At 40.9% G+C, this 26,491-nt stretch overlaps 1 protein-coding gene across 2 annotated transcripts in view; it reads left to right on the top strand.

The window, feature by feature from the left end:
* PRDM6 (PR/SET domain 6) overlaps positions 1-26,491 on the top strand; it is a 104,955-nt gene that overhangs the window by 65,811 nt on the left and 12,653 nt on the right. For both annotated transcript variants that reach the window (XM_070517502.1, XM_044780687.2), the window contains 4 exons: positions 183-310; positions 3,814-3,938; positions 15,021-15,363; positions 23,512-23,688. In XM_070517502.1, coding sequence (XP_070373603.1) covers positions 183-310; positions 3,814-3,938; positions 15,021-15,363; positions 23,512-23,688 — 773 coding nt within the window. The remainder of the gene's footprint in view (positions 1-182; positions 311-3,813; positions 3,939-15,020; positions 15,364-23,511; positions 23,689-26,491) is intronic.

The raw sequence follows: 26,491 nt of genomic DNA, 5'->3' as shown, positions 1-26,491 counted from the left end.
ACTTGCATCACCAAAAAATATTTTCCTGTTATTCTGGTTGAGTTTCCACAAGCATCAATAAGCACCAGCAAACTGAAGGGCAATAAATTTCTGCAGCCGACACATAGAGACACCAAGGGAAGCAGGGAAAATGATTGCTGATGATTCATTCTAACTACTTGACCTTCTGACCTCTTCTCTAGATATATGATCAAGATGGGACACTACAGCACTTTATTGATGGTGGGGAACCTAGTAAGTCGAGCTGGATGAGGTATATCCGATGTGCAAGGCACTGCGGAGAACAGAATCTAACAGTAGTTCAGTACAGGTAAAGTATACCTTGATTTCCACTTACGGAGCTGAAGCCCTTTGGCTTGCATCGACAAATTCAGGCTTGCTGCTAGTTTTGAAAAAAAATCCCAGAGTCCTGCAGCACTCTGTAAGGACTGGCAGAAATTTTTTTGTGAGGTTTCTGAAATCTTAGTTCTTGCAAAAGTTATTTCACGAGAATTCAGGAAGAAAGATGCTAGTAGAAGGCCTCTTTCACTCAGCGCACGTGGTAAAGTTACTTCCACATCATCGTCTGCTCTTCCGCAGTGGCCTGAACAAGCCCAGTAAACCCATTGGCTTGGGGGGTCCCCCCAGCGGATGTGTACACACACATGACTAGGAGCTGGGAGATTCAGCCCTGATCCTTTGCTTTCAGTCACCTTCAGGCTATCCCCCAGGGAGAACAGTTTCATGTGCACAACTGCATGGGAAACCAAGAACTCTCAACCTTCCCGAGGCTGCTTTTCCAAAACCGTTATGCTCCGCAGCAGTGGCTGAGCCAGAATAACCTCTCCTGATCCCTCGAAAGGTGCCAAAACATTTCACTTTGGCCCTTCAACGATTCAGAATATGTTTCAGGTGATGAGGTGGTTCCAGAGCATAGAGAAACCCCCATTTTCCCAAGATGTTTGGGCAAAGCCAAAAGGGTCACAAAGACAAAGTGGAGCCACCTCCATTTCCCACAGTCTCCTAGGGAGGCCCCTGGGGGGCTGAGAAGCTAGGTGGATTCCCAGATGCTAAGCCACATCTGCTCAGTGCACCTGTTGGTCAGGCATTTCCACTTAGTGCTAAAGAAGGTTGCAGTGGAGAGGAGAAGGCAAAAACAGATCACATAGGAGAAAAGCCCTACCCCTAAGCCTTCCTTTCTCAAAATCCCTCGAAAACATGTGCGATGTAAATATATGACCTCAGTTATAAACAGCCGTGTTCCCTTTAGAATCAGAAGCAACTGTTTAGCTTTATTAGGCACCACAGACACATCAAAGCAGAAGGCCCTGTGCTCGGCAACTTGGAGTCCTGCCTATGGCTATTTATTTTCCTTTCCTTTTTTTTTTTTGGTTTTTAAAAATGAAGCCTTAAAAAAAAAAAAAAAACCCCTTTATTCCCCTTATAGGTTAAAGGCTGCTCAAATCTGGCGTGGTCTCCAATTCAAAAGGAATGTATTTGAGCAGGCTGTGACTCCCTGCCTTGGTTTCCTGGGCAGTTATATTTCATTAAATAATGGTTTAAATGAAATAGTACACTATGGTATTTGGTTACACTGCTGTGTACGGGCTTTACTCACCTTTATTGCAGCTGCATTTCTGCCATGAAGTTTTTATGAAACTGGAGCTAGAAAATTAGTAAAGATTGTGCTTGTCCATTCAGCAAAAGATAGTTTGGCTGGTTCTGTAATGAGCACCCGGGGAGCTCTTGAGGCAAATTCTGAATCTGGGAAGACAAGAAACCCCTAAGAGGAAGGTGGGCATGAGTAAGTCATTACCTATCTGTCAATATTAAGTGGATTTTTATAGCTCCCCTTTCATGATGGCGCTTAAACTTCGAGTTCTCTCTGCTGATCTGTTTTCGATTACTTCAGATCTTTATAAAATGAACTACAAAAACACAATTTAAAAAACTGGCATCCGTCACCAGTGACCACGTCCAAGAGTAAGAAAATAGAAAAGTTGGACCCTGAAGAGCCAGCCTAATTTTTATTGTACATGAATGTCCTCTTCACAAAAAGTCAGCTGGTTTAGATTCATTCTGTTATGATTTGTAATATCTAAATGGAATTTTCTTCAAAGCGCCCTTGATTGATTGACCCTTAGCTGAACGTTTTGTTTTTATTTTGAGGCTGACAATAATGTTTGTTGGCGTGTGTTCTGCTTCAACTGCGTTGGGACGCCATGAAGCTATCTTTATGAGTCATCCAACCACAATACTAAATACATGTCAGCAAAGGAAATATTATCTGGAAAGGGAAAAATCCCTTTGATGTGCTTGAACATGCAGAGATCTCTGCGAGTTTTGGAAGCCCTGCCCGCTTGTGAGGAACGGTGTATGCTTACACATTTTTTTTCCCTCTCGGCCGACTCCATGCCTCAGAAGACCACCCATTGCTCGAAAACAGTTCTGCTCTTTCAGCGGCAAAGTGTGTCATTTGGTTTTAGCACATTCATTTGCCGGGCGCTGTGTTTATATGAAGGGAAGCCAAACCGAGAGATGAAATGTTACAAGGGTGAAGTACAGAGTAGACTCCGTTTTTCTCAAGTTAGGAGATGCCAGTGATTTATAGCTCGGCTCCAATTTTGATTTTTTTACGTAGCAGTGGAAAGAATTAATAAAACGCACAGCTCTTGGAGATGCGGAGGGAGGAAGAGTAGTGAGGTCCGGACAACTGGCTGGAGTTTTTGTCAGATATTCATAGAATGTTGGGAAAAACATTCTGCTTAGCTAGCAGTGCCCTCCTGAGACAGAATGGCAGCAAGTGAGGAAAATAACAAGATAAATGAAATTTTTGCAGCTGCAAGTAAAATATTGAGAATCTGCACTTTTTTATTGATCTTTATGATCCTATTGCCAAGAGCCACTTTGTGGTGACAAAATATGTTGACAAGTGCATATCTCACTGCCATGAAAAATGTGATGAAGGATTCGCCTTATGTCTGCAGTGTTATACAAGGGACAAATTGCCCAACTACAGCCAATTCCTTACAGAAAGGCTAAATTTAAGGCCCACCAACCCTAAACACTTTTATCTTGAACTTGAGGGTAATATTTGTAGCAATTCTTCACTGAGAAAACCAGTTGCAGTTTTTTTAATCTGTAGATTTTTCTTTACAGTACCAAAGCTGTTATAATAAAATGTTTATTTCTTGGTCCCTTCACTCTATCATTTCAGAGTGTAATCTTTCAGCCAGAGTAAAGTGCTCTTTCTTGTATTTATTGAATTTCCATCCATTTCACATAAGAGAGTTTTTCTCCTCTCTTGTATCAAACTTTAGAAGAAAGGCAATGGGGAAGATTTTTATTTCTCTCAGTCCTTATATCACAAAGCTGCTTAATTTTGTTACAAAATTGGGAACTCCCAATGCCAAGTTGCAAGAATACACAGAATGCTTTTCCTTCAAATAAGAAGTCAATAGTATTAATTTATATTTGAGGTTGAGGCACCGGTGTCTGCAATTTGCCGAGAGAGAATATTCTCATCAGTGTCAGATGGAATTTTTTTTTTTTTTAAATGAACTCTTTCTTTCTGCTGTCTCCTGGGCCAAATATCTGTCTCTTCAGCCAAGACATTCTGTGGAGGGACACTGTGGAAATAAACTGTGAGCTGTTTATCATACTGAGTTACAGGCTCTAATTGGTTGCTGGGAATGATTAGGTGGGTGCAGATTTTATTACAAACAGAAACTGGTTAGGTGGAGCTGGGAGGACTTTTTCGGGGCAATAAAAATGTGGTTGGGGGCACATTAATCCTACCTATTACTAAGCTGGGTTTTCTTTTGTTTTGAATAGGTCGAATATATTCTACCGAGCCTGTATAGATATTCCCAGGGGTACCGAGCTTCTGGTGTGGTACAATGACAGCTATACGTCTTTCTTTGGGATCCCCTTACAATGCATTGCCCAGGATGAAAACTGTAAGAATTTCTTTTGGCTCTGAATTCACATCTCAAATACCTATTTCTAAGCTGACTTTTTAAGAGTGTTGTTTGAAACTCCTGAAATGCAGGTCACTCTGATACATAATGCCAATGTGCCCAAGTCGGTCCATCAATTTCTTTTCCTTGTACGTTCTTTGCTTTTTTACAGGGCATTTTCACTTGTATAGGCCAATCCTTCTTTGCCTGTTCACAATTTCAAAACCTTTCCCTTAGTTTTAAATAATTACTGGCAGCAATGTTAAGGTGGCTGGTATTTACTGAGTGCCTACTGTGTGTCTGGTTCTGTGCTTGCCACCTTTTGGGGTTATAAGAGCAGCATAAGATAAATCTTCTGCTCTGAAAGTTTGCATAGTCTTTCTGGAGTCACACTGTATGCAAAAATGAAATAAGAGAAAACAATGCTGTTTAATGGAGTACACCCCTCTAGTCAATTGGGTGTGCCTTCTCCTACGTACTCACTGGAGTGAGGAATGGAGGTAAAAATCTTGGCTGAGGAATTTGTGTCTCTCTAAATTTCTTACTCTAAAATGAACCATGTAATTTTCTTCTATCCTTATTACTATGACAATCATAATCTTTAAAAATAATCTAACATCTAGGCAAATGCAAATGCAGCAATTTTCACTTAAACTTTATATTTTTGTTTTATCAGATCTTTGGAAAATATTATAAGGTGATTTCTAGTATTTGGAAAAGAATTGGGTAATTCTGATATGGTTCAGTGAAAAACACTGGTTTCAATGATGTTATTTTTTCTTGTCACCAAATTGACTAATCTGTGAATTGATGATTTGGTATTATGCAACAGAAAAAGAAACAGAGAGAACAGATCTATCTAAGGAAGTTCATTCAGAAAAAAAAAGTGTTATTAACTTTTTCCTTCTTCACTTCTTTCTCTCTCTATCTTACATACACACTCCAATAAAAAAAAATGCTCATACTACTACTGATCCAAATGCTGATGGTCAGATATTTCTTTTCCATATTGTCTTTATTTTCTTTGTAAAAAGCAGAATCCTCAAAAAGAATATTACTATCAACTGTCCTTTTATACTTTACCCTAACCCCAAACCAATCTCAAATCAAAACATGCATCTTTGGACATATAGTACATTCCTCTTACTTCCCAAGTTTCCATTGGAAAGTTTTTTTTCTAAAGTGATACTGCTATGTGAAGGAGTGTCTGTTTTCATAAGAGAAAATCTCAGTGTTGGACCTGAGTGTGCAGTTGGTGTTAGAGGCAGATATAGGTATGCAGGCTAGTATGCTTTCCTCTCAGGATGACTCCTTGCCCCAACTTCCCTAAAGCTACTTCTAGGTCCTCACAAAGAAAGGCACCAGTATGAGCCCCCATGATCTGCTGACGTGGGCCTGTCTGTACGTTAGAACCTTGACATAAACTAAGCTTCTGAAGTATGGAATTTGATCCAACAGAATTCCAGAAATCCTATAACGTCCTCTGCTTCCTCCTCTAATACAACCTGCTATGGACTCTGAAGACATTATTCTGGTGTGTTTGTGTTGAGGAATGTCGAGAGTAAACATATCAAAGCCTAGAGTTCTGAAATACATAACACAAATTTTCATTCGTTGGTTCATTCATTCATTCATTGATCAGATATTTATTGAACACTTACTGTGGGCCAGTGTCTTTGCTAGGTCCTGAAAATACAGCAGTGAACACAACAGACAAGAATTCTTGCCCTCATGGAGCTTACATTCTAGTGGAGGGAGACAGATTATCAGCAAGTAAATGAGCAAGTAGAAAGTTTGTCAGGTGGTGATAAGTGTAGAGATAAAGCAGAGAACAGGTAAGGAGTACCAGGAGTTGAGAACTGCAGTTTTAGGGAGTGATCACGGTAGGCCCTACTGGGAAGGTGGCCTTTGGGCAAAGACTTAAGGAAGTGAAGGAACAAGCCATGTGTTAGTTTGGAGAAGAGTATTCCAGGCATCCAGACTAATAGTCTAAAGGCCGCAAAATGGGGATATTCCTGGCCTGTTGGAAGAGAACCATGAGGTTGAAATAAGTGTGTTAGAGTGAGTGAGGTGGGGAGAAGTCAACTCAGATATGGGGAGAGCTAGGGATCTTGTAGGGCCTAGGAGGCCACCGTCAGGATCTGGCTGTTACTCTGTGTGGGCCTGGTGAAGTTCTAACGGGATTACTCTGGCTACTGAGTGGAGGCTACACAGTAAGAGGTGAGAATAGAAAAGGGAATTCAATTAGATGCTCTTGCTGGAATCCAGGGGAGAGATGATGGTGGTTTGGACCACAGTAGAAGTGGTGGAGGTGGTGAGCAGTTGTTGGATTCTGGATATATTTTGAAAGTAAAGCCAGCAGCCTTTGCTGATACTCTGGATGCTGAATGAGAGAGAAAGGAGTCGAGGATAACTCTGAGGCTTTGGTGTGAGGAACTGGAAGGATGGAATGGCCATTTACTGAGTTAGGAGTCAGAAATGGAAACTGTGGAATGACTACTTAGGGAACGCATTTCTTCCCCTTGACGGGGATCTCTGGAGTGGAAGTCACACATCCACAAGATTGCTTCCACCTCATGATGTGGTGCATGGATGAGAGGGATTTAGGGCTGAGCTGGAGGATTATGGGGTCTTATGTGCCATTCAAAGACACCTGACAATGGACGTCTAAGAGTGTACCTTCTGGTCTTCAGATTCAGCGCCGCAGTGCCGTCAAAAAATGTACTTTCCGGAAATAACATATGTTTTGCTTCTCAATCCTTCTTTCTCCTATAGTCCCACCTATGGGAAGCATTCTTGAGATTGTTGATTAGAGTATTGAATAAACTCTACCAGGGCATATGTTATGTCATTTAGCACCTGAAATCCTTGGAAGGAAATTTGCAAAGCCACAGCAGCTTGAAGTATTGTGGATTCAGTAGGTAAACTAGGCAGCTCTTTTGGGTTGAGTTCAGAGCTCTAAGTAAGGGTGGAGGGAAGTTTAAAGGGAATTAAGTCATTGACTAAAATGCTCAACAGTGACAATCTCCCTTTCCCCTAAGGGCACTATAGGAATTTTATTTCAGTTCTTGTCTCAAAGTCATATATCTGTCAGTGATTGGCCACCCAAGAAACCAGCAGAAAGCTTCATCAGAGAGTGTGGGGGAAATATATGACTTTGACTCTTAACTCTAAGATAGATTCTCATTCCATATGATTCACTGAGAGACCTGGGAATGCTTTATAATGAGGGTTCCTTATTCTGTACTGAGAAAATACTCTGTGTGATTTAAAAGCACAAATGTGTGAAAGGGCATGAACAGATAATTTAACAGCTAGCCTTCCACAGCCCTGAGTAATTTAAATCATCTCAACAGGATTAGCAATTCTAAGACAATTTTTATCCTACTGAGCTAGCCACAAAATAAATTAGGTACCTTAAAAAGAAGCTTCTTGAGATCAAAGACTTATTTGACAAAATGCCCCCACAGAGCCTCCTTGTAGTGCTATGCACCCGGTAAACAATTAATAAATGCTCACGGGATAAATATTGAGAATTTTATTGCCATTATTAGGAGGGATTAAATACTTCAGCCAGATTTTTCTTCATTAATGAAATTGATACATGGACCAAGACATTCAAGAAAAATATGATTTTACTTAGTGAATAATACTTATTAAGCACTTTCATTTATAAAAATATCATTTTCTTCCCATGGTTCTTTCAACATCGAAAGTACACATTTCCTACTGAGCATGTGTGGTGGGCTCAGGCTCCAGTCACTGCCCTTCTGGCAGCTGCCGTGAAGCAGTGGGGCATACACAGTGCCTGGACAAGCCATTGAAAGCTGCCTTGCCCAGAAGAGAAGACAGCGTTTCACACAGGCATTTGAGTTCTGGAAGCAATTCCTATGTTATTTTCTTTTAAAAACCCATAGTTATGAATGTAATAGAGCTCCAAAGAGAGAGCCACTCCATCCACTGTGGGCCTTTCAGAAGAGCCTGAAGGAACGCCTGTGTCGACAGATTGCATCCGCAAGAAGGAATGAGGTTCCCCAAAGCTTCCAGTGGGGGATTAGCTCCTGCAGAGTGTAAAGACCGTAGTGTATTCATATTTGTTTCAGAGGAAATTAAAAAAAAACCTGGGAATAAATGTTCAACAAGTCTTCCTGCTGCTTTTTCTGTCTTGGCATATGAAGCTGAGGTAGCAGAATGTGAAACTTGATGGCAACCCAGGGGTTGCTGCACTGAAGTAAACTCTGCCTCCATGAGGCCAGCCTTTTCCTACTGATTTTACAGAGCAGAAAATAAAAAGGGACACTTCTGCATAGTGCCCCTTACCCCCACCACCTCACCACAATGAGAAAGTAGGCCCAGGGTAAGGAAGGCCCTACTCAAGCCTTCTATCTATGAGCACTGAGGAGACTAGAATATAGTTCAACCCAACAAGAACAACAGTGTGCAAGGCCCTGTGTGAAACATCGTGATGAGCTACAAAACTCAGGCCCTGTCCTCAAGGAACTCAGGCTAGAAGAAGGCACATAAGCATACAACTACAGTACAAAACACAATGCAAGTGCCACATATGACGGCCAGTGAGCCTGAGCTCCAGGGGTGTTAGACTGAGTATTAATGCAGTTGGGAGGAGTCAGGTTCCAGGCCCGCTGTGCACAGTGGGAAGCTGAGATTGGACTCCTTACATAAATCCAGGAACTGGGAGTTACTATTTTGTCCCAGAAAGGAGACTAGAAAAATGCTACCCTCAACCAGTAGGCCAGGGAACCATCTGTCTTGGGCCATTAGTGAAAACAGAGTGTCACACTCTAAAAACCAGCCACAACTATAGGATAGTGTGGGGTTTGATTGTGCACAAACTTCCAAGTATGGAAACCCTGGGCCAAGAAAGGAATATAAAAATTGGTCTAGAACTAGAGAATCCTGTAGGGTCCTAGAAGAAGCAAAGGCAAAGGAGAAGTCACCCCACAGGGATGCCTCTGCATCTGTGCAGGACTCCAACAGAAGGCAGCACCCACTGAAAATATGTCCACAGAGAGAAATGACAAAAGACACAGGGAAACTTGCTGTCGTGAGAGATTTCACCTCGTAGGTGCTGTGGTGTGCTTCCTAGATCCCAACCTTGCTACAGGATTGAGGTGCTCATTCCCCTCGTTTGTGGGAGTGTAGAGCGGAGAGCTCTTGGATGAGTTTGTCTCCAGGAATTGCCTCCAGCCTAAGAGCTATTTTACTCTTGGTCATTCTCCCACCCCACATAGCTCATGTCCAGTGACTAGTCATTGTGGAGAAGGAGTGGTTCTCTTGTTCCAAAGAAGGACAATGCTGAAGGACCTTCCCAGCTCCAGAGCTGTTAATCTCCTCCCTCAACAGGATCCCCTTGCCTCACTCCCCAACAAGTGTCAATCCCAGGAGCACTTCTTAGTAAAGCTCCTGCACACAAAACTGCACATCTCCCTTTCAGAGTTTTTTTCCCCAGGGGACCTGACTTAAAACAGGTCCTCCAGATTTCTATTTGCAATCCAGATCTCTCTGCTGAGCCCCAGACTGCTATCCAACTGTCCACTCCACGTCTGCCCTTGTGTGTCTCATAGGCATCTCAGACTAAACCAGTAAAGCTGAAACCATTCTACTCACCCCCACAAACTGCCTCTCCTCCAGTTCGGTAACTCTCACTCCCACTCCTCCAATTGCTCTTTCTAGAAACCTTGACACCTCACTCTTGCTCATCCTTCTTTCCAGTCAGTTATGAAGTCCTGTTGATTGTATACTCTTAAATGCATTTCTTTTCATTTCTGCTGCTACCACCTGGTTGGCGTCACCATCAGCTTTGGCCTGGACCACTGCACTAGCCTTCTGCATGTCACATTTTCCCTTTTAGCATCACTGCGGCCAAAGTGAAGTTTCATTGATTTGCTTATTTTATTGTTTCAGCTTAGTCACTTGTTTTGTTAATAGGTAGTTCGGTTCCATAGATCATAATCCAGAAAGTACTATAGACATATAGTTCTCCTTCCCAGAGGCAATCCGTTGACAGGTTCTTAGGTATCCTTCCAGACATATATTTTGCCCATTCAGATGTATTCTCCCTCTCTTTCTCTTGCTCTCACTCCAACCCTCCCCCTTTTATACAAATAGCAGCATACTGCATACATTGTTTTACATCTCACTTTTTCATTTAACAATATAGAGTGATGATGTGTTTAAAGCATAAATCTGATCACCTCAGACCCTAAAACCAAAAAAACCTTTTTTGGTTTTTCCCACCTTTGCCATTACTCTTGTTATAAATCCATAGTTCTTTAATGTCGTAGCCTATGGGCGGCATACAGTGTCCATAAATATTTTGCTTGGCTCACATAGTGTTTTACAAAGTTAGAATTCAAATATCTTTAGACTGGCCATGCCCTATTTCATTTGCTGCAGACTCCACCATCCTCTGTTGTATTAACCCACCTCCCATCACTTACTTCCATTACCTGCCCAGCTCCCATAGGCCTTGACGGCTGTGCTGCCTTCCTCTCCAGCCTCAGCTGCAGCGCCTCAACCCTTCTTGCTCTGGCCACATTAGCTGCCTCTCAATTCCTTCAGTGCCCTGAGCTCCTTCCTGCCGCAACAGGCCACACAGACCCTCTGGCAAAGCTGCCAGTGTTTCATCTCCTTGAGTTGCCTTTTCCTCCTTTTGCACCTGTCTGATGTCTGTGTACCCTTCAGGACTCACATTCAAGGTCACTCCCTCCGGGATGCCATCCCTCACACCCCGAGGTTAACCATCCCTGATATATGCTTTCCTGGTACCTCTTTATTCTCTCTCATAGCACTTATCACACTTGGACCAACTGTATGTTGTCAATTCTAACATGCATATATTTTTCACATTTTAGTCTTTCTGAATCTGGCAGATGTCTTAGAATTAATGGTGACTTGCAATTAATGGTGCAACTTGAAATTAATGGAATTTTAGAGGTGATGTAACTGAGTGAATATTTATCTGTAAAAACCTGTGTTTAATGTCAGTCTCTCTCACTAGAGTTTAAGTGGCGTGAGGGCAGGGGCTGGGGCTTTCTTTCTTCCCCTGTAACCACAGCACCAGCACAGGGTCAGGCATGTAATGGATGCTTAGTAAGTACTTGTAGACTGACTGAATGGACAAGGGGGTAAAGGAGGACCTTGTTTTATGGATCCTGAATTGGCCTCTCTCAATCTTTTAATTTTCCAGGATTTCATGAGTTCGTGTTCTTCCTTGCCTATATCCTTTAAGGCTTTGAGAATTTGCTCTCTTCCCCTTAATCTTTGTCTTATAGACTGAAGAGATTTTACTAGCTTAGCATGTCTTCATGAAGAAACCACTTCATCTTTTTGGTCATTTTCTTTAGTCATCTCTGTGCTGTTTGCAATTGTCTATACTATCTTAAGTTGGGACGAGATAGTGTTTTCTGATTCGTTTCCTGTCCTCTTCCTGATAATTTCCTGTTTTGTTAATACCTTGGATTATTGTAGCCATGAGGCTGGTATTTAGGAAGAATAATCCTCTCTGTCCTTTAGTCTTGCTTTAAAAGTCTTGCTTTAAAAAACTATGCTTTGTAGATCTCTAGGGTCCCATGGAAGTGTGCAGGAGCTCTGCAGAACAGTTTAGAGATCAAATATGGTTGCTTGTGTGAAAATTATTCATTCCTATCCTTACTTTTTCTTCTTTCTGAATTATATGCTCATTTCATTCAGTTGGATTGAATTTATTCACAAGTACAATAAAGGATCATGCCAAAAGTAGAATATAGAGTGAAGTCTTGCTACCTATATCTTGAAACGTATTACATTTGCTTTGGGGTATCCCAGAGAAGAAAATAATAAAAGAGAGAAGAATTTTATTGCAACCATCCCCACTCTTATGGCTTAAATGCTATTATTATCATTAACTCAGATCTCATACATCCCAGATTATTATACAAACTGGTATAAATTTTTCTTTATTACCATTTTGACCTTGATTGTTAAACTTAGAAAAACATTCGTTGGCCCACAAATACTTTTGTTTAACATAAAGGTTATGTGACCTTAACAATTTTTGAAAGTTGATTTTATTAGGTTACTTTCCAGATGCATAAGTGAGAAGTCAGAATCTATAATCTATACTTGAGTATTATTTGTATTATTTTCCTCCAGAGGCGTTATATTCCTCTTTCCAATAGGGAAGCTTCGGCTGGTTTTCCTGCTCCCATGCATGTCGATGACATCTTCATTCCACAGTCTTCCTGCCCTGCCTGCCCCCTGCTCATCTGGCGTTTCCCAACCTGCAAGAGCTTAGTGTTGCCTGAAAACTTGTGGGTCTCTTCTGGATTAGCTATAAATGGGTTAAACAAGACGAGTTCTCCCCTGATCTCTGACAGTGCTGCAGTTTTAATTTTTATTTAAAAAGTGCCAAAACATGATAAAACATTCCTCCTTATCTTTCAATACCTATTTAAAAAGTAACAGTCTGTGTGCAATCAAGAATTTTTGAAAGTCAAAATGTGTGCACAAATTTTATATTGATTATGCACTTTTGCTCCAGAAGTTGAAATTAGTACATAAATGTTTATATATAAAATATACGTACATACATAAATATGTATATGTATGTGTGTATGTGTGCATATATAATATATTTTGGTATATATGATATGTATTTATACATACACACAAAAACACACTATGCTAGCTGTAAAATGTCTTTTTATTTTTGAAACACAGCTAGTAAACAGAGACAGCATAGGCGTGTGGTCAGAAAGAAACACCCTGGAAGTCAGAAAGCTAAAGCTTCCAACTTAGCTGTGTCCTTAACTGAGTGTCTGACCCGGGGCAAGTTATTGGGCCTTCTTGGGCTTCCACTTTTTTTATTTGTAATAACAGAGGGTAGGATTAGATCAGTGATTCTCTATGCTGATTATATATTAGAAGCACTTGGGGAACTTTAGGAAATGCAGGTGCCTAGGCCCTACCAAGAGATTCTGATTTAATTTTTTTAAAAAATCTCCCCTGTGAATCTAATGTGCAGTCAGGGTAAAGAACTGCCAACTGGACAAACCCTAGGCTCTCTCTAGGCCTGTGAGTCTCTTGCTTTGCTTTTCCTTCCTAGGACAGTTGCATCATGCCGACAGAGCCCTGTAGACTCAGCGATTCCTTTTGTTGGATTCATCCAATACACATGATTATACAGAATGCTGAGTTGAAGAGTCCTTAGTGGCAGCATCCCGATCCCTCTATGTCCCCACATGTGGTATCTACCTGTCCACTCAAGTGTGGAGACTTCCGCAGTCACAGTCCCCTACCATTCTCTCTCTGTAGTTGAGGACACTTGAGTTTCGTGCTCCGTAGCAACGGTCTGTGGCGGAAAAGGATGGGAGCTTCCAGTCCATGTGTTTTGTTCCTTGTGGCCTTGAACCAGAATGCCATAGTTTACTTCTCATCACCAATCTTTTTGCCAATCAACCTTTTCAAATATTTTGATCTCTAAGTCCCTTCTCTTGACCACCCTGTAACTTTTAATCCCTTTAACCCCTGAAGTAACCAATAAATACATTTTATTGACACAGTAGTTAATTAAAAAAAGGATAATAGTTTTTAAGCACATTAGGTTCTAATCACCTATGAACCTATGGGTTGACCAGTGAATACATGATACATGTTCTTAACACAATAACAACCTAAAAAAAAAGAATAATGAATTTCAAGTATATTAGGTTTCCCTCCTCGAAAACGTTTCTTAGTTCTAGTTCTTTCCACACTCGTACTGCCACCACCTCAATTTAGGTCCATCTCCCTTCATTCCAGTTTCTTCTCCTTCTATAATAATAAGAATAGTGGCCATTGTTGATGGTAGGTCCTGTGATGAGTACTTTCATCACCTCATTCAAACCTCATAAAAGGGGGTTTAAAGATGAGCAAACCAGTGCTCATAGAGCTCAAGATCTATTGAGTGGCAACAATACATTTACTAAATGCTGTCTGTACGTTATCTCACTCAATCCTTCAGGTGACCATTTTACCAAAAACTAAATTGTGGATTTCAGTGTTCCATACTTGCCCACAGTCACAAAGCTAGTAAATAGTGGAATTAAAATCTAGGCTATCTCAACCACTAAGCCATGCTGCTACTACTTTTTGGATTATTACTGTCACTGTCCTCATTTTACAGATGGGTAACTGAGGCACAGAGAGATTGAATAACTTGCCTGAAATCACCAAGCTAATAAAAGGCATAGTCGGGATTTGAATCTAGGTCTTTCTGATTCCAAAGCCTGAGTTGCCAGCAGCATACTCCGCTGCCTCCCGCTCTTCCCTTACCCACTGCACCCTGTCTGTGCATCATACCTCACTCAAGCCCTCCCTGAACACTGCTTCTTTTGTTCTTGCTATTTCTCTGCTCAGAAACAGTCTGTGTCTATTTCCTAGGCCTGAAGTCTTTATTTATTTATTTGGACTTTAAAGGCCCTCTGAGGTCTACACCCCTTACCCCTTATTCCCACAGTACTGAGAAGCCATGGCCTTCTCGGTCAGCCTGTCTCCCTCACTGTCCCACCAGCATGCCAGACTTCTGTCTCCAGACATCTTTCATATTGTTCCCTTCATCTCCTCAGCCAGTTTTTCTTGAATACGTGTCCTGTGCTGGCAAGATCTGGTGAAAGGCCTGAATCTACCTTCTCTGTACCGCTCAAGGCCACCTCTCTGGACAGCCCCCCACCCCGTTCTTCCCCCCTTTCTTGCTGGGTCTCTCCCATCTGAACTCCTTCCAAAGCTGGGGTGCAGAGTGGACCCTCATTATGGAGTCTTTCTGTCTCAAGTCATAAGGGAACTCTTTGAGGGCAAAGACCGTGTACAAACAATCCTGAGCATATGGTACTGGCTTAATAAATAGGCATTGAATGAGTTATTAATTTGTGATAATAGCGCTTTTCTCCTCAAATCAAATTGTCTGCTATTATGTTAATTCTAAGTCTAGAAAAACAAATTTTTTAGATGTTGATTTATAGGAATTTTTTTGAAACATGTGTCATTGTGCTTATTTTAAGGGTTGATAAAACTGATCTTTTATAACTATTGCTGTTCTCCCAGTAAATGTCCCCTCGACGGTAATGGAAGCCATGTGCAGACAAGACGCCCTGCAGCCCTTCAACAAGAGCAGCAAACTGTCCCCGGCCACCCAGCAGCGCTCCGTCGTTTTCCCACAGACTCCGTGCAGCAGGAGCTTCTCCCTCCTGGACAAGTCTGGGCCCCTTGAGTCAGGATTTAACCAAATCAACGTGAAAAACCAGCGAGTCCTTGCGAGCCCGACTTCCACAAGCCAGCTCCACTCGGAGTTCAGTGACTGGCATCTTTGGAAATGTGGGCAGTGCTTTAAGACTTTCACGCAGCGGATCCTCTTACAGATGCACGTGTGCACGCAGAACCCCGACAGGTAACCCCCACCCTCACTGCTCACGGTGTGTTCGCTTAGTGACACCCACTGCTTGCCTTCCCGCAAGGTTCCAGGCACCTCCTCCAGCTGCACCTCAGGGACAACCCTGTGATAAGAGCTGTCTGCGTTCTGGAAGGTCAGAGAGTAATAAATGTGAGGCCACTGCTTGACTGTATTGTTTAGACAGGCTCCATGAACAGTGGCTGCAGAGAAGAATCAGCTCTTGCTTTCCAAACTGTCCAAGTCTTAGGGGGAGCAGAGTAGAAGGAACACTTATGAATATCATAGATGGAAAAATGAGGTCATGATAATTAGAATCCTCTCTGTCTTCCAAAGATAATATAGCTGGCTGCTCTGCTGCTGTCACAGCCGTTTCAGGGTTCACCTCCAGTGTGCCATGGGTATGAACTTAATTAAGTACTAAGAGGTAATGAATTGGAATTTTTTGCTTAGTACTATTTTTCTTCAGAGCATGCAAACCCATAAATCCTGCAAAGCTGTCAAAAGGAAATACCTACTCTGCTAGTGATGTGGAGGAAAACAGATGCCACTTATTCAATAAACTAATATCCACACAGAAGAAAAATGTTGACTAGATACCTCAGAGTCAAAGTTGGTTTGAAAGTTTGTCAATAAAGAATTTTATGGCCATGAACTGAGGATGAAATTTAGCTGAACAAGTGAATTAAAATTTCAGGTACTCTGACGAGTAGCACAGTAGATATAATGGAACTATTATTTATGAATCAAAACTGGTTTATTCGACAGTCTTGATAGCTGGGAGCGCAAAAGACAAAAATCAAATTAATTCAATAAGAAAGGATTGTGTTTTCTCTCTCCTTCATGTCCTACGAAAATTTGATTAAACCCAAATATCTAAGAATAGCATTGAAAATGCACTTTGAATATAAAAGTAGAAAATGATTTTTGGAAATAGGGTAGGAGACTCAGAAGCAAGACTTCTGAATTATTTTCTTAATTTGGCCATCGATTAATCTTAAGCCTCTCCATTCTCCTTGCCTTGTAATATACAGCCAGCTCTCCCCTCCCGGCTCTGCAGGATATGACCTAGCTAGTGCTGGAAAACACTAGCAGGGAAGGTGGGTGGCGTAGAGGGGGTGGATCTTTTCTAAAGTAATAATAATCCATTTTAGGGTACATATGCACATTTACACGTGTGTATGTTTTTATTTGTCCCATTCTAGAAACCACTTGCTTAGCGTCAAGCATTGCTGTAACTAATTAATGTTGAAATGTTTGCATTAGGGCTGTTAAGGCAGCTGTGTCTTTACAATCTTTTACTTTAAATAGGAGAGCCCCCTGGTGAAAATATCACCAGACTTCTGCACATCTTAGTACCATTGGCTTTAGAGGGGATACAAAAGTTTTGAAACTGTTCTCCTCACTCAGGAAGGATTTTTTTGAAAGTTTGCCTTGCTTACAAATACACATATAGCTTCAAGATACATCTAGTCAAAGTTTGCAAAACATTTTAGTAGTGTTTTAAATATAAAACATGTATTAAAATTGTGTTATTATGAACTTGCTTTTTAAATTGAGTGAGTTAGGTGTATGGACTTATTATTTGCACAGGTTGATTGTTGTTATAATATCAGAACATGCCAGGTAAAATGAAATGACAGTTGAAAGTTTCTGGATACTGGAACTCCGAGCTTAGCTTTGAGTGTGAGATGATTTCATGCTGAATGTCACATGAAGCAAGAAAAATATGCCGTGGTAAATAGAAAGATAGTGAAACAGACTGGTTTGTCTGACCTCAGTTATACTTAGAAAACCGTATGTGTATTATCGTTTAAGTCTCCATGAAGTCTGTCCTGTCAAATAGCAGTGTCATAATGTGTAACACATTTATGTAAACTGTCAGAAAACTACCTGACAAATTAGAAAACGTACATGTACACAATACGGTTCCATGAGAGATTGTTAGGTCAATGCAACTTAAAGCTAATTTAGTTATTGGCAAAAATCCAAGTGGTATGAGCCTCCCAAACTGTGCTAGACCCTGACGGGCTGATTTGACTCAGATGCCAGGTGTGGTGTGGCCAGGCCTTCCCACGTGAGGTGAAGTAAGGAGTGCTTTTTATCCAGGTGGATAGCAAGAGTGGGATCAGATGACTCAAGCAGTGGGTCCCCCCTACTCCCTTCCTTGTGTTTTGTTGGTGAAGACTTTTGAGGTGATCACCATCATTCACGAATAAGTTAAAATTCAGCATTATGACTTCAAAAAGATTGATCCCTGTGTAGGCAAAGTAATAAAATACATGTTTCTTACTCATCATGGGGAGATGCTTGAATTACTCCATCACATCTGAGTTGATTATTGGAGATAAGAGGGAAATAGAGGGAGATGTCCAGTCACTTTGACCCATCAGTTCCATTCTAGATACATAATTTGCTTCTGGCATATAGGACTGGGCTATTTCTTTTCTGTTCCAGAACCTAGAATGCTCTCTTTGCACCAGCAAGTTTGGAAGTAAAAGATACTCTCCATAATTCTTAGTCACATGGGTGAATTGCTAAACAGGAGAAATATACCGAACTGAAATGGAACATCAGATTTGTACATGATGGTTACTAAATTTGGGGCCTTTTCTCTTATTATCCATGTGAAGATTTACGACTGTTGAATATACATATTTTCTTTAGTGATTGACTCCATAAATCAGCTGGCATTTAGTCTTTGGCAATTTGTGCCCATTCAGCCATATACAGTGAAAAGCTTAGAACCTATCAGTCAGAAACCATTTCCCTTCTATTTGAAAAACTCAAGTGCTTTTATTTTGATAGGAAAATCTTGCTAGAACCAGAGGCAAGAAAGGGAGACACAGAAGACAAGTCAGAAGGTAAACAGGTTAGAGTTTCAAGTAGGCCCCTGAATCTTAAGTCCAAAAGATTTTTCGCTCAACAGACTGAATATTTGGCCATGAAACCCAAGACGTGAACCTCCATCAAAGAGACTTTGTGTGTCTATATTTGTGAGCTTTTTCATGTGAGGCCATCAAAAAGTTTATGCCTTGATATAAAGGAAAGAGATCTGAGGATACCCAAGGTTGCCAGCATCACCATTTTTCACTACCCTGTTATTTGCATTGAACGCAAAAAAAAATTCTGTTTGACCTGACGAGGTAGGAATTAGCACCAAAGATAAAAACACATTCATGAGGGTCCAAGAGCCATGGAATTTTCTTCACTTTGTTCTGTTAATATCAAACATACAAAACCAAAAATCTCCTCTTCCATTTTCCTGACTTTTTCTTTTCCTGAGAGAATCCAAAGGGAAGAAGCTGTTGGAATCTAGATCAACCTAGATTTTATTTAGGGACTTCATAAACATTTGGGGTTTTGCTTAGGCTTATTACCTAGGCCAGGGCAGCTTGACTCAACTCTTGCTTGAACCAGGAGTTAGAAATCCCTTTTCTCTTCTGTTTTTCTGCTGCAGAAACTCTCAACAGTCCCAATGGGGGGGCTCCAGAAAGGGGTAAGCGAAGCCTTCAATCACAGTGGATTATTTTCTGATGAATATGTTCTCTTTTATTTTCTGCAGAAAGTGTCTTTATAGTGCTTATCTTTATTTTGCATCCTTTTCCTTTTCTTTTCTCCTTTTCAATTGTTTGTGCCACCTGGGGAAAGTCCGCCTTTAGCCTCCTGGGTGCACTGTCAGCTGCTCACATTTGTGTTTTGAGTATTATTGTTTGTAATTGGATGTGGTGGTACCTGAGGGGAAGATGGCTCTAGAAGGTTCTGTTTGGTGGGAGGAGCCTGGAGATAATCCATTACCATAATAGTTGTTTTGGAATGCATCCGTGTTCTTGTGTTCTACTGTTTCCCCTCCCCACGAGCGTGAAGGTTATCTTCTTTGTTTCTTTCCGTTTTCTGCAGCTGCTTTGGCTCTGCACTTTTCCTGCTTTCCTGAAATCTTTTTCTCCTTACATACAGCTCTGTTCTTTTCTCATTCCATGAAGCCAGCAGTGACCTAAGTAGCGCTCCCTTTGAAGTCTCAGGAGATTTGCATTGAGCTGATGATGTGGGGCAAGGACAGAATGTGGCCCCAATTGAACAACTTTTGTCCTGGAGGTTTCATGCCATGAAAGAAAAATCAAAGCAGGATTAATAATATTTTAAACCAAACCGCACTTAATTCTAAGTGTTTCGTTCTTTTCCTATGTGTACACCAAACCAATCACAGACTCAAAGTAAATGAATTGCACATTTTGCTGGAGTAATCTTTGGCAGAGGAGCTGCCAGTTACAGAGAATGCCAGGGGGTGTCTGAAATTGTCTCACTGCTATATTTCTGCTTAAAAATTGATCGGCATATATGCTAACTAAATCAACCTAGGCTTTGTCTGTTTTTTAGTTATTTCTTTATTGAGTACAGAGCACATTCTAGTTTTTCGTGAAGTGTGATATTTCTGTGTTGGACCTAGCCACATGAGGCTGTTTAAATTTAAAATAATCAAAACTAAGTAAAATAATACTTTAGTTTCTCAGTTTCCCTAGACACATTACAAGTGCTCAACAGCGCCATGTGACTAGTGGTTCCCACATTGGATAGCATAGGTACAGAACATTTCTATCATTGGACAACACTGCTAGATATCTCAAGTAGTAAAAAAAATTTTTATAAAATGCCATAAGCTTCTTATGTTTGTGAGATGTTGATTATCCCGTTGTGAGGAATGCTATTGAGTTTGTTTCGAGAATAATAAAATGCTGTATATGATGACTTGGGGAGAATCAAAGTGCTTTAGAAAGAAGATTCCCTTTTAGTTGTTCAATGACATGAGATCCTGGAAAGAGTAAAACTGAACACAGCACTTGACGCAGTCCTCCCATACTGCTTCCAGTATGACACATCAAAGGGAGACAGAACTTTGGAGCTGAAACTGATTGTGTCCAAAAGCTTAATAAATTGAGTCTTATCTTTTGGCCAGACCATGAAAAATTAATGGGAATGTTAGTCATCAGGGTAAAAAGCTGAGTAATGGCAACTAATTCTGTGCCCCTAAAGCCTGTCAGCTGTCAGTTGAGGGGTGAGGAGTCGGAGTGTGCTGGTAGAAACATGTGTACACAGTTTTAACACCTGCAGCCAGTTCTCCCAAAAGAAGTTGTGATGTCTGAGATTCCTTAGTGGCAATCATGTTTCTTAAGCCCTGCTCTTGGGCTTGAAGGTTTCATTCTGTCTTGAACTTACTCCTGTGTCATTAGATGAAAGCCTAGGACACAGTCAATATTTAAATTACTTTTTGATTGTCTTTACTTTCGGAGGGCTGACTTTCTGTAAATTTCTAGGCTGAGAGAGACAATCTGTTGTTATAGTGGCAAGTAGAGTACAGATATTTGTTCTAAATTCTACATAAAATCATCTTCTGCCAACGTGAATGTGACCACGTGGTCTAAAATAATTCTTCAAGTTACCTAAGAATGAAAGGATATCACTTTATTTTTTGAGATCAGCTAAGATGAGGCTTGGTCTTACATTTTGGTACTAGATTTTCTTGTCGCTATGAATTCTCAACTGTTTACCAAATAAGTTTTAGTGGTCCATATTCTAATTAGTGTGGACATATACACAAAACCATAGAAACTCTGTGTATAGGGAACTGGCTAGTACACACAATGGAAGATGGAGATCATGTTATTGATACTGTCTCTTGTGAGCCTGTGCCTTGTACAGATCCTCAGGCAGCACACGTTTGTTGATTATCTGAAAACAGGAACAGAGCATGACGGGATGTGAGAGAGCATCTAGTAAGCAGTCCGTCCTGCTTACCAGAGACATGAGAAAATAGAGAGGGAATTTGAGTGACTTGTCCAAGTTCCACAGCTAATTAGGGTCAGAGGCTGAAGCAAGACTCACCTCTCCTATCTCCCCTGTTCTAGGCCTTTCCATTCAGTCAAGCTGAATCTGCAAAGTTTTGAAAACTGTGCCATAGGTCACTGGATACCTAGCGAACACCTCTCAGGCCGGTGCTGGGCCAAGGTGATGTGTTAGAATCCTATTTGCCTTTCACTGGTATTATTTTGGTATAAGAATTCAACATAAGCCTCTCTGTGGTCATTTCTACTCTTCTGTGTGTAAATCTTCACCTCTGTGACTATTAACATAAAAAGGATGGATTAACTTCTGACTATAGGAAATAAATCATCCCAACTTTTGACAGTGGAGTTAGAAAAAAAAGAAAAGATTAATTGGTTTTATTTAGTGGCTTATTGTTTATTGTGATAGCTATTAAAAATAGATAACCAGAGGCTAATAAATGTTAATGGTTCCTTCACTATTAGAAAAATCAATTGTCAGTGGATATAGCATATATAAATATATTATTTTGTTTATAATCTTCAATAACGTTTAAGAAATTCACCCCTGAGAGAATGCTTTCTTGAGGAGCCCTTTAAGGTTAATGGTTACTACCAAGAACAGATTCAGCAGGATATTTTCATCTACATGTAATTTTAATGACTTTCAAAGCATTATTTTATAATTGTAATAAAATGCATGTGTAATTTGTCAAGATTGATAAACTCCTTACCAAGGACTCTTATATATTTCTTTGAAACTTGTTTGAGAGCAGTTAGATAGATTTCTAAATGTAAGTAATTAAAATGGTATAGTATTGAGTTATTGACCAATCCTAGACTATTAATCAAGCTAAAAAATTCTACAATCAGTGCTCAGTGTGCTGAAGCCTGGTAAAATAATAGTATTTGTGTTCAGTGAGGCAAATAGCCACAATTAAGCACTTCACTTGACAAATGAGAGGGTACACTTTATTTTGCACTTAATTGAATTGTTGTACATGCTCGGTCACCATTGTCTCCTAGCCCTGTATTTTGGTTTCTGGTCGTTGGATCTTATGCATTTGTTAAAGGTGGAGCAATTAAGTCTGCTTTCACCATTGGCTTTCTAAACACAGCCAGAAATGTCTGGGCCACAGACCAGGGCTTCATGAGCACTGTTAATATCCTTCATGACAGATTATTAATTTTCTTAACAAAAATTTTGATAAACAAATTAGAGCCCTGTCAAGGAATGATATGAAATAGCTTCGAATAGGGAAAACTCCCCAGGTTTTATATCACTCACCAGATTCTGCTTAAGTAAGCAGAAGAACTTCTGTAGAGAAGACAGAATTTTAATCTACTTTATGAAAACCAAAAATTGATTTACTTCTCATGAGCTGGAAAGAATGTTCTCTGATAATCTTGCTAATTATCAGGTATTTGTCACAACTTCCTTCCATTTGCTTTTGCATCACAGTCATCCTTCTGCAAGCATAGTGACATCCTGTCATTTCTGTGCTGCTATAAATCATTGCTCACTACCAGATTAAACTGAGGAGCTGAAGTTCAGGAAAAAGGCCCAATGGATGAATATTAGTAGGGGGAGGGAGTAAGTAGAAGTCAGGATTTCTTTTACAAAGGAACAAATCTGGGTGCACATCTGTGTTCGTCTAGGCAATATTATCAGATGACCCCAAGTTGGGGTTGTGCCATAGACAGACCCTGAGACAGTTTAGTATTTATTAAAACACGCATGCAACTTGCTGGCTTGCCTGCATGTTTACCTGGCACTTAGAATAAAGGTCCAAACACCCTAGAGTGACCTTGGCATCAAGAGCTTATTTCCTATGAGGACGATTTATCTTCAGTTTTCTGCACTGACAGAGATAATAACAACTACTTTCCTTGCCCCAGAGAATTATTGTAAAGATTAAACTAGATAATTGATTTTAAAGCACTTTGAAAAGTTAGAAGTGCTATGGAATTATGAGAGACAATTCCATATTTTCCCTTGTGACATTCTGCTTAATCAAATCTGTACTCGATCCTCCCAAAAGTACACTAGTATTTGTCTAGGGATGGGGAGAAAAACAAGAGAGTAGAGGTTCTTGAAATGGTGTGGTTGGTACTGGAAAGGAATATTTGTTTGGGAATGAATGCGTCTCAGCATCTCTGTGAATTTTGTTCCTATGGCAACAAGTAAAGTAATGGGAACCCAGCAGCCCAAGCTCTGTTTTAAAAACTGAGATAATGTCCCCAAAAAGTTTTGACCCTGCCTCATGGTGCTGACTTCCACTGACTCGCATAGAGAACAATGACCAGGCAGTCTCTTTATTTGTTTCAGACCTTACCAATGCGGTCACTGCTCCCAGTCTTTTTCCCAACCTTCAGAACTGAGGAACCACGTGGTCACTCACTCCAGTGACCGGCCTTTCAAGTGCGGCTACTGTGGTCGTGCCTTTGCCGGGGCCACCACCCTCAACAACCACATTCGAACCCACACTGGAGAAAAGCCCTTCAAGTAAGTAGCGCCAAGCCCTTCATCCCCGCTTTCTCTTCGCCTTTCCCGAGAACCGAGCGCAGCGCTGCCCGGCTCAGCCAGCTGGTGGAGAAGGCTATTCAGAAGGTCAGTGTCTGGGCTGCAAAGGGACCTACTTCCTACTTGTTTATTTGCTGTCATTGGGAAAATGAAATCAGGAAACCTGTACGCTGATCCTGGCTTGAGCTGTGTAACCTTGGACATGAGACAATCTTTCTGGGTCTGTTTTCTCATCAGTAAAATAAGGAAGTAGGAGTAAGTAATTTTAAGACTCTTTCTAGTTCCTGAGGATCTGTGCTTCTAGAACTTGAGCCAGAGTCACACAGAGTGGCATCTCATGTTCATCAGCAAGCCTCATGGCCATCAGCAAGGTAGTCACAATTTAGGACATCTGGATAATCATCTCTTGTGGAACTTGAACCTTTTAGGATTCTGGTGAACGATTTCCTCCTCTTTCCTATGTGTTAAAGAGGTTTGAATCTATTATAGCAGCCAAATTGCGGCTTGTCAGTGTGCCCTTCGGATCTCAGAATTACCATTTGGTGAAAAAAGAAAAACAAAACTAAATACAGGGCACATCCAAGTTCTTGGGGATTCAGGGAATGCGGAAAGAGGTGGAACTGAATTCCAAGGGCTTTGGCAAAAGTAAGGGCATCTGAGTGAGAGTGTGTTTCTAGATAGAGCACCGTCATGAAAACACTGGACATCTGAATCATGCGAAGTGGCCTGTTCATTCACTCAGCCATTCATCCATGTATATACATATTCATTCATTAAGCAAATATCTATTGAGCACCTACTTTTGTACTAGTCACCCTGCTAGGCACAGGAGATACAAAGGTGAATGAAACTCAGCCCCTGGTCTTTGAAGATCTCATAGTTTATGGGGCAGCCCAATTCATAAACAAATATTACAACATAGGGTGAAGAATGTAAAAGTGAAAAATCATAAGACATATGTACAGTGTTTCAGGGTAGCATAGAAGAGGAGTAATTAGTGCTATCTAGGGGAGATGATGTTTAAGATGTGTCTTGAAGGATCAGTGGGAGTTTTCCAGACGTACAAAGGAAAAGAGGCTTTTCTGGCAGCCCAAACAGCATGTGGAAAGGTTGGGGCGTGTGACCCAGTAGGTGTGATGGATTGGCCATATCAGAGCCGTGTTTACTCTGTGTGTGTTGGGCTCTTTTCTGTTCCGCCCTCTCACATCTTTCTCCCTCTTTGCCACACTGCCTTTCCCTGATTAAGGAGGAGTATTAAAAAGGCATAGATGTACAGCATATTTACCTTCTGCAGGGCAAGATCAAACAAGACAGGAAATAATTCAGGCAGTTGGAGACGAGTCCCCTTAGTCAGTCTCAACCAAGGAGTCTTCTTCCCAGAGTCTCATTACCCCTAATTTTCCCTCCAGAGCTGCTGGTGTGGCACACTCTTGCCATGATGCTCAGCCTGAGGCCAGGCTTGGCTTGGGGTCGCAAAGTCCTTCTGGTCTCATCCTGCTGGACTCGTCCTGCCCACCTCCACCTCAGTATCTGCCAGTAGAGGGAGGAGGTCATCACTCGCCTCCCTGCGATTTAGTTAGTTACCTTTATTCATTATTCCTAACTGTTTTCATAGCGGTTTAGATATTAATAACAAAAATAGTTTTAATTTTTGTCTTTGTACGTGGGAGCAGATTCCTCATTGCATGAAAGCATCCGGCTAAGGGGAAGGATGGGGTCTAAAATCAAGACTGCACTATCCCAGCCTAGCTGTGCCCTCCGGGGCTGCAGTAGTCCAAAGGGGCCCATTTTTTCTAATCCACCGCAAGGGCCGAAGGGGTTGGCATAGTCCTAGAGTTCCCTATTGCAGGTGTTTGTGTCCTGCACCAGTGGACTTTGTCATTGCCCTCAGGTCTAGCCCTCAAGGGGTTCACAAAATTTGGCTTTACCACTGCTCTGGATGTGGAAGATGACAGTGGCACATTTTCTATGCCTTTGAGCAAGAGAGCTTTTCAAAAGCGGAGTTGCAGGAGGACTGATGATTCTCCTGGCTCCTGGACTACAGAGGGCAGCCAGACAGACACAGTGCCAGGAATCAGATTGATTTTTATCTTGTTGCTGTGTAAATAGATTTTAGAAATTAATTGAAGAGGTTTCAGGGTCAAAATGGGAAATAGATTTCTATTAATGTTAAGGTGTTACTTATGTGTAACCTTGTTGACTCCACTCAATTTTTTTTCTTTAGCATCCTGTTTTTGTCATGTTTCCAATAGAGCTGCCATTTTAACTTAATTTTAATTCATCAGATTTATATTTGAAGGGCTTTAGTAGTTGTATCTTTTTCCTCTCTGAAAGTATTTTTTGTGACCATAACCTAATTTCATCTGGAAAAAGAATATAAAGAAGCAACCAGAGTTGGTTGGATTAGATTCTATGTACATGTTTTAGTTCCTTCTACTTCTGCTTTTATTAGGATAGCCACATACTGTGGGTTTTTTTTTAATACATCAAGTATATATTCCCAGGAGAGAACTGAGTGTACTCTTATTTTAAAAGTGCAAGATTTAAACGTCTTCTAGGAAATGGAAAGCTAAATCTTTCAGTGTATACAACCAGATCGTTCAGGATTGAACTATCCCAAGGGAGTTTTGGGAAGCTTCCAACCATAGCTCATGGATATCCATCCCACGGACATTTGTAAATATTATGAAGATATCCTTTTACAAGCTTGTAAAGCAAACATTCAGAAAAACTTTTGTTGCAGATTAGTCAATAAAATGGGTTTCGCCACAACAGTTAATTTTAC

Source organism: Equus asinus, chromosome 9, assembly GCF_041296235.1.
Source record: "Equus asinus isolate D_3611 breed Donkey chromosome 9, EquAss-T2T_v2, whole genome shotgun sequence".
Taxonomy (NCBI): Eukaryota; Metazoa; Chordata; class Mammalia; order Perissodactyla; family Equidae; genus Equus; species Equus asinus.
The sequence above is the reverse complement of the archived record's forward strand: the minus strand, read 5'-3'. Positions and strand labels throughout refer to the sequence as shown.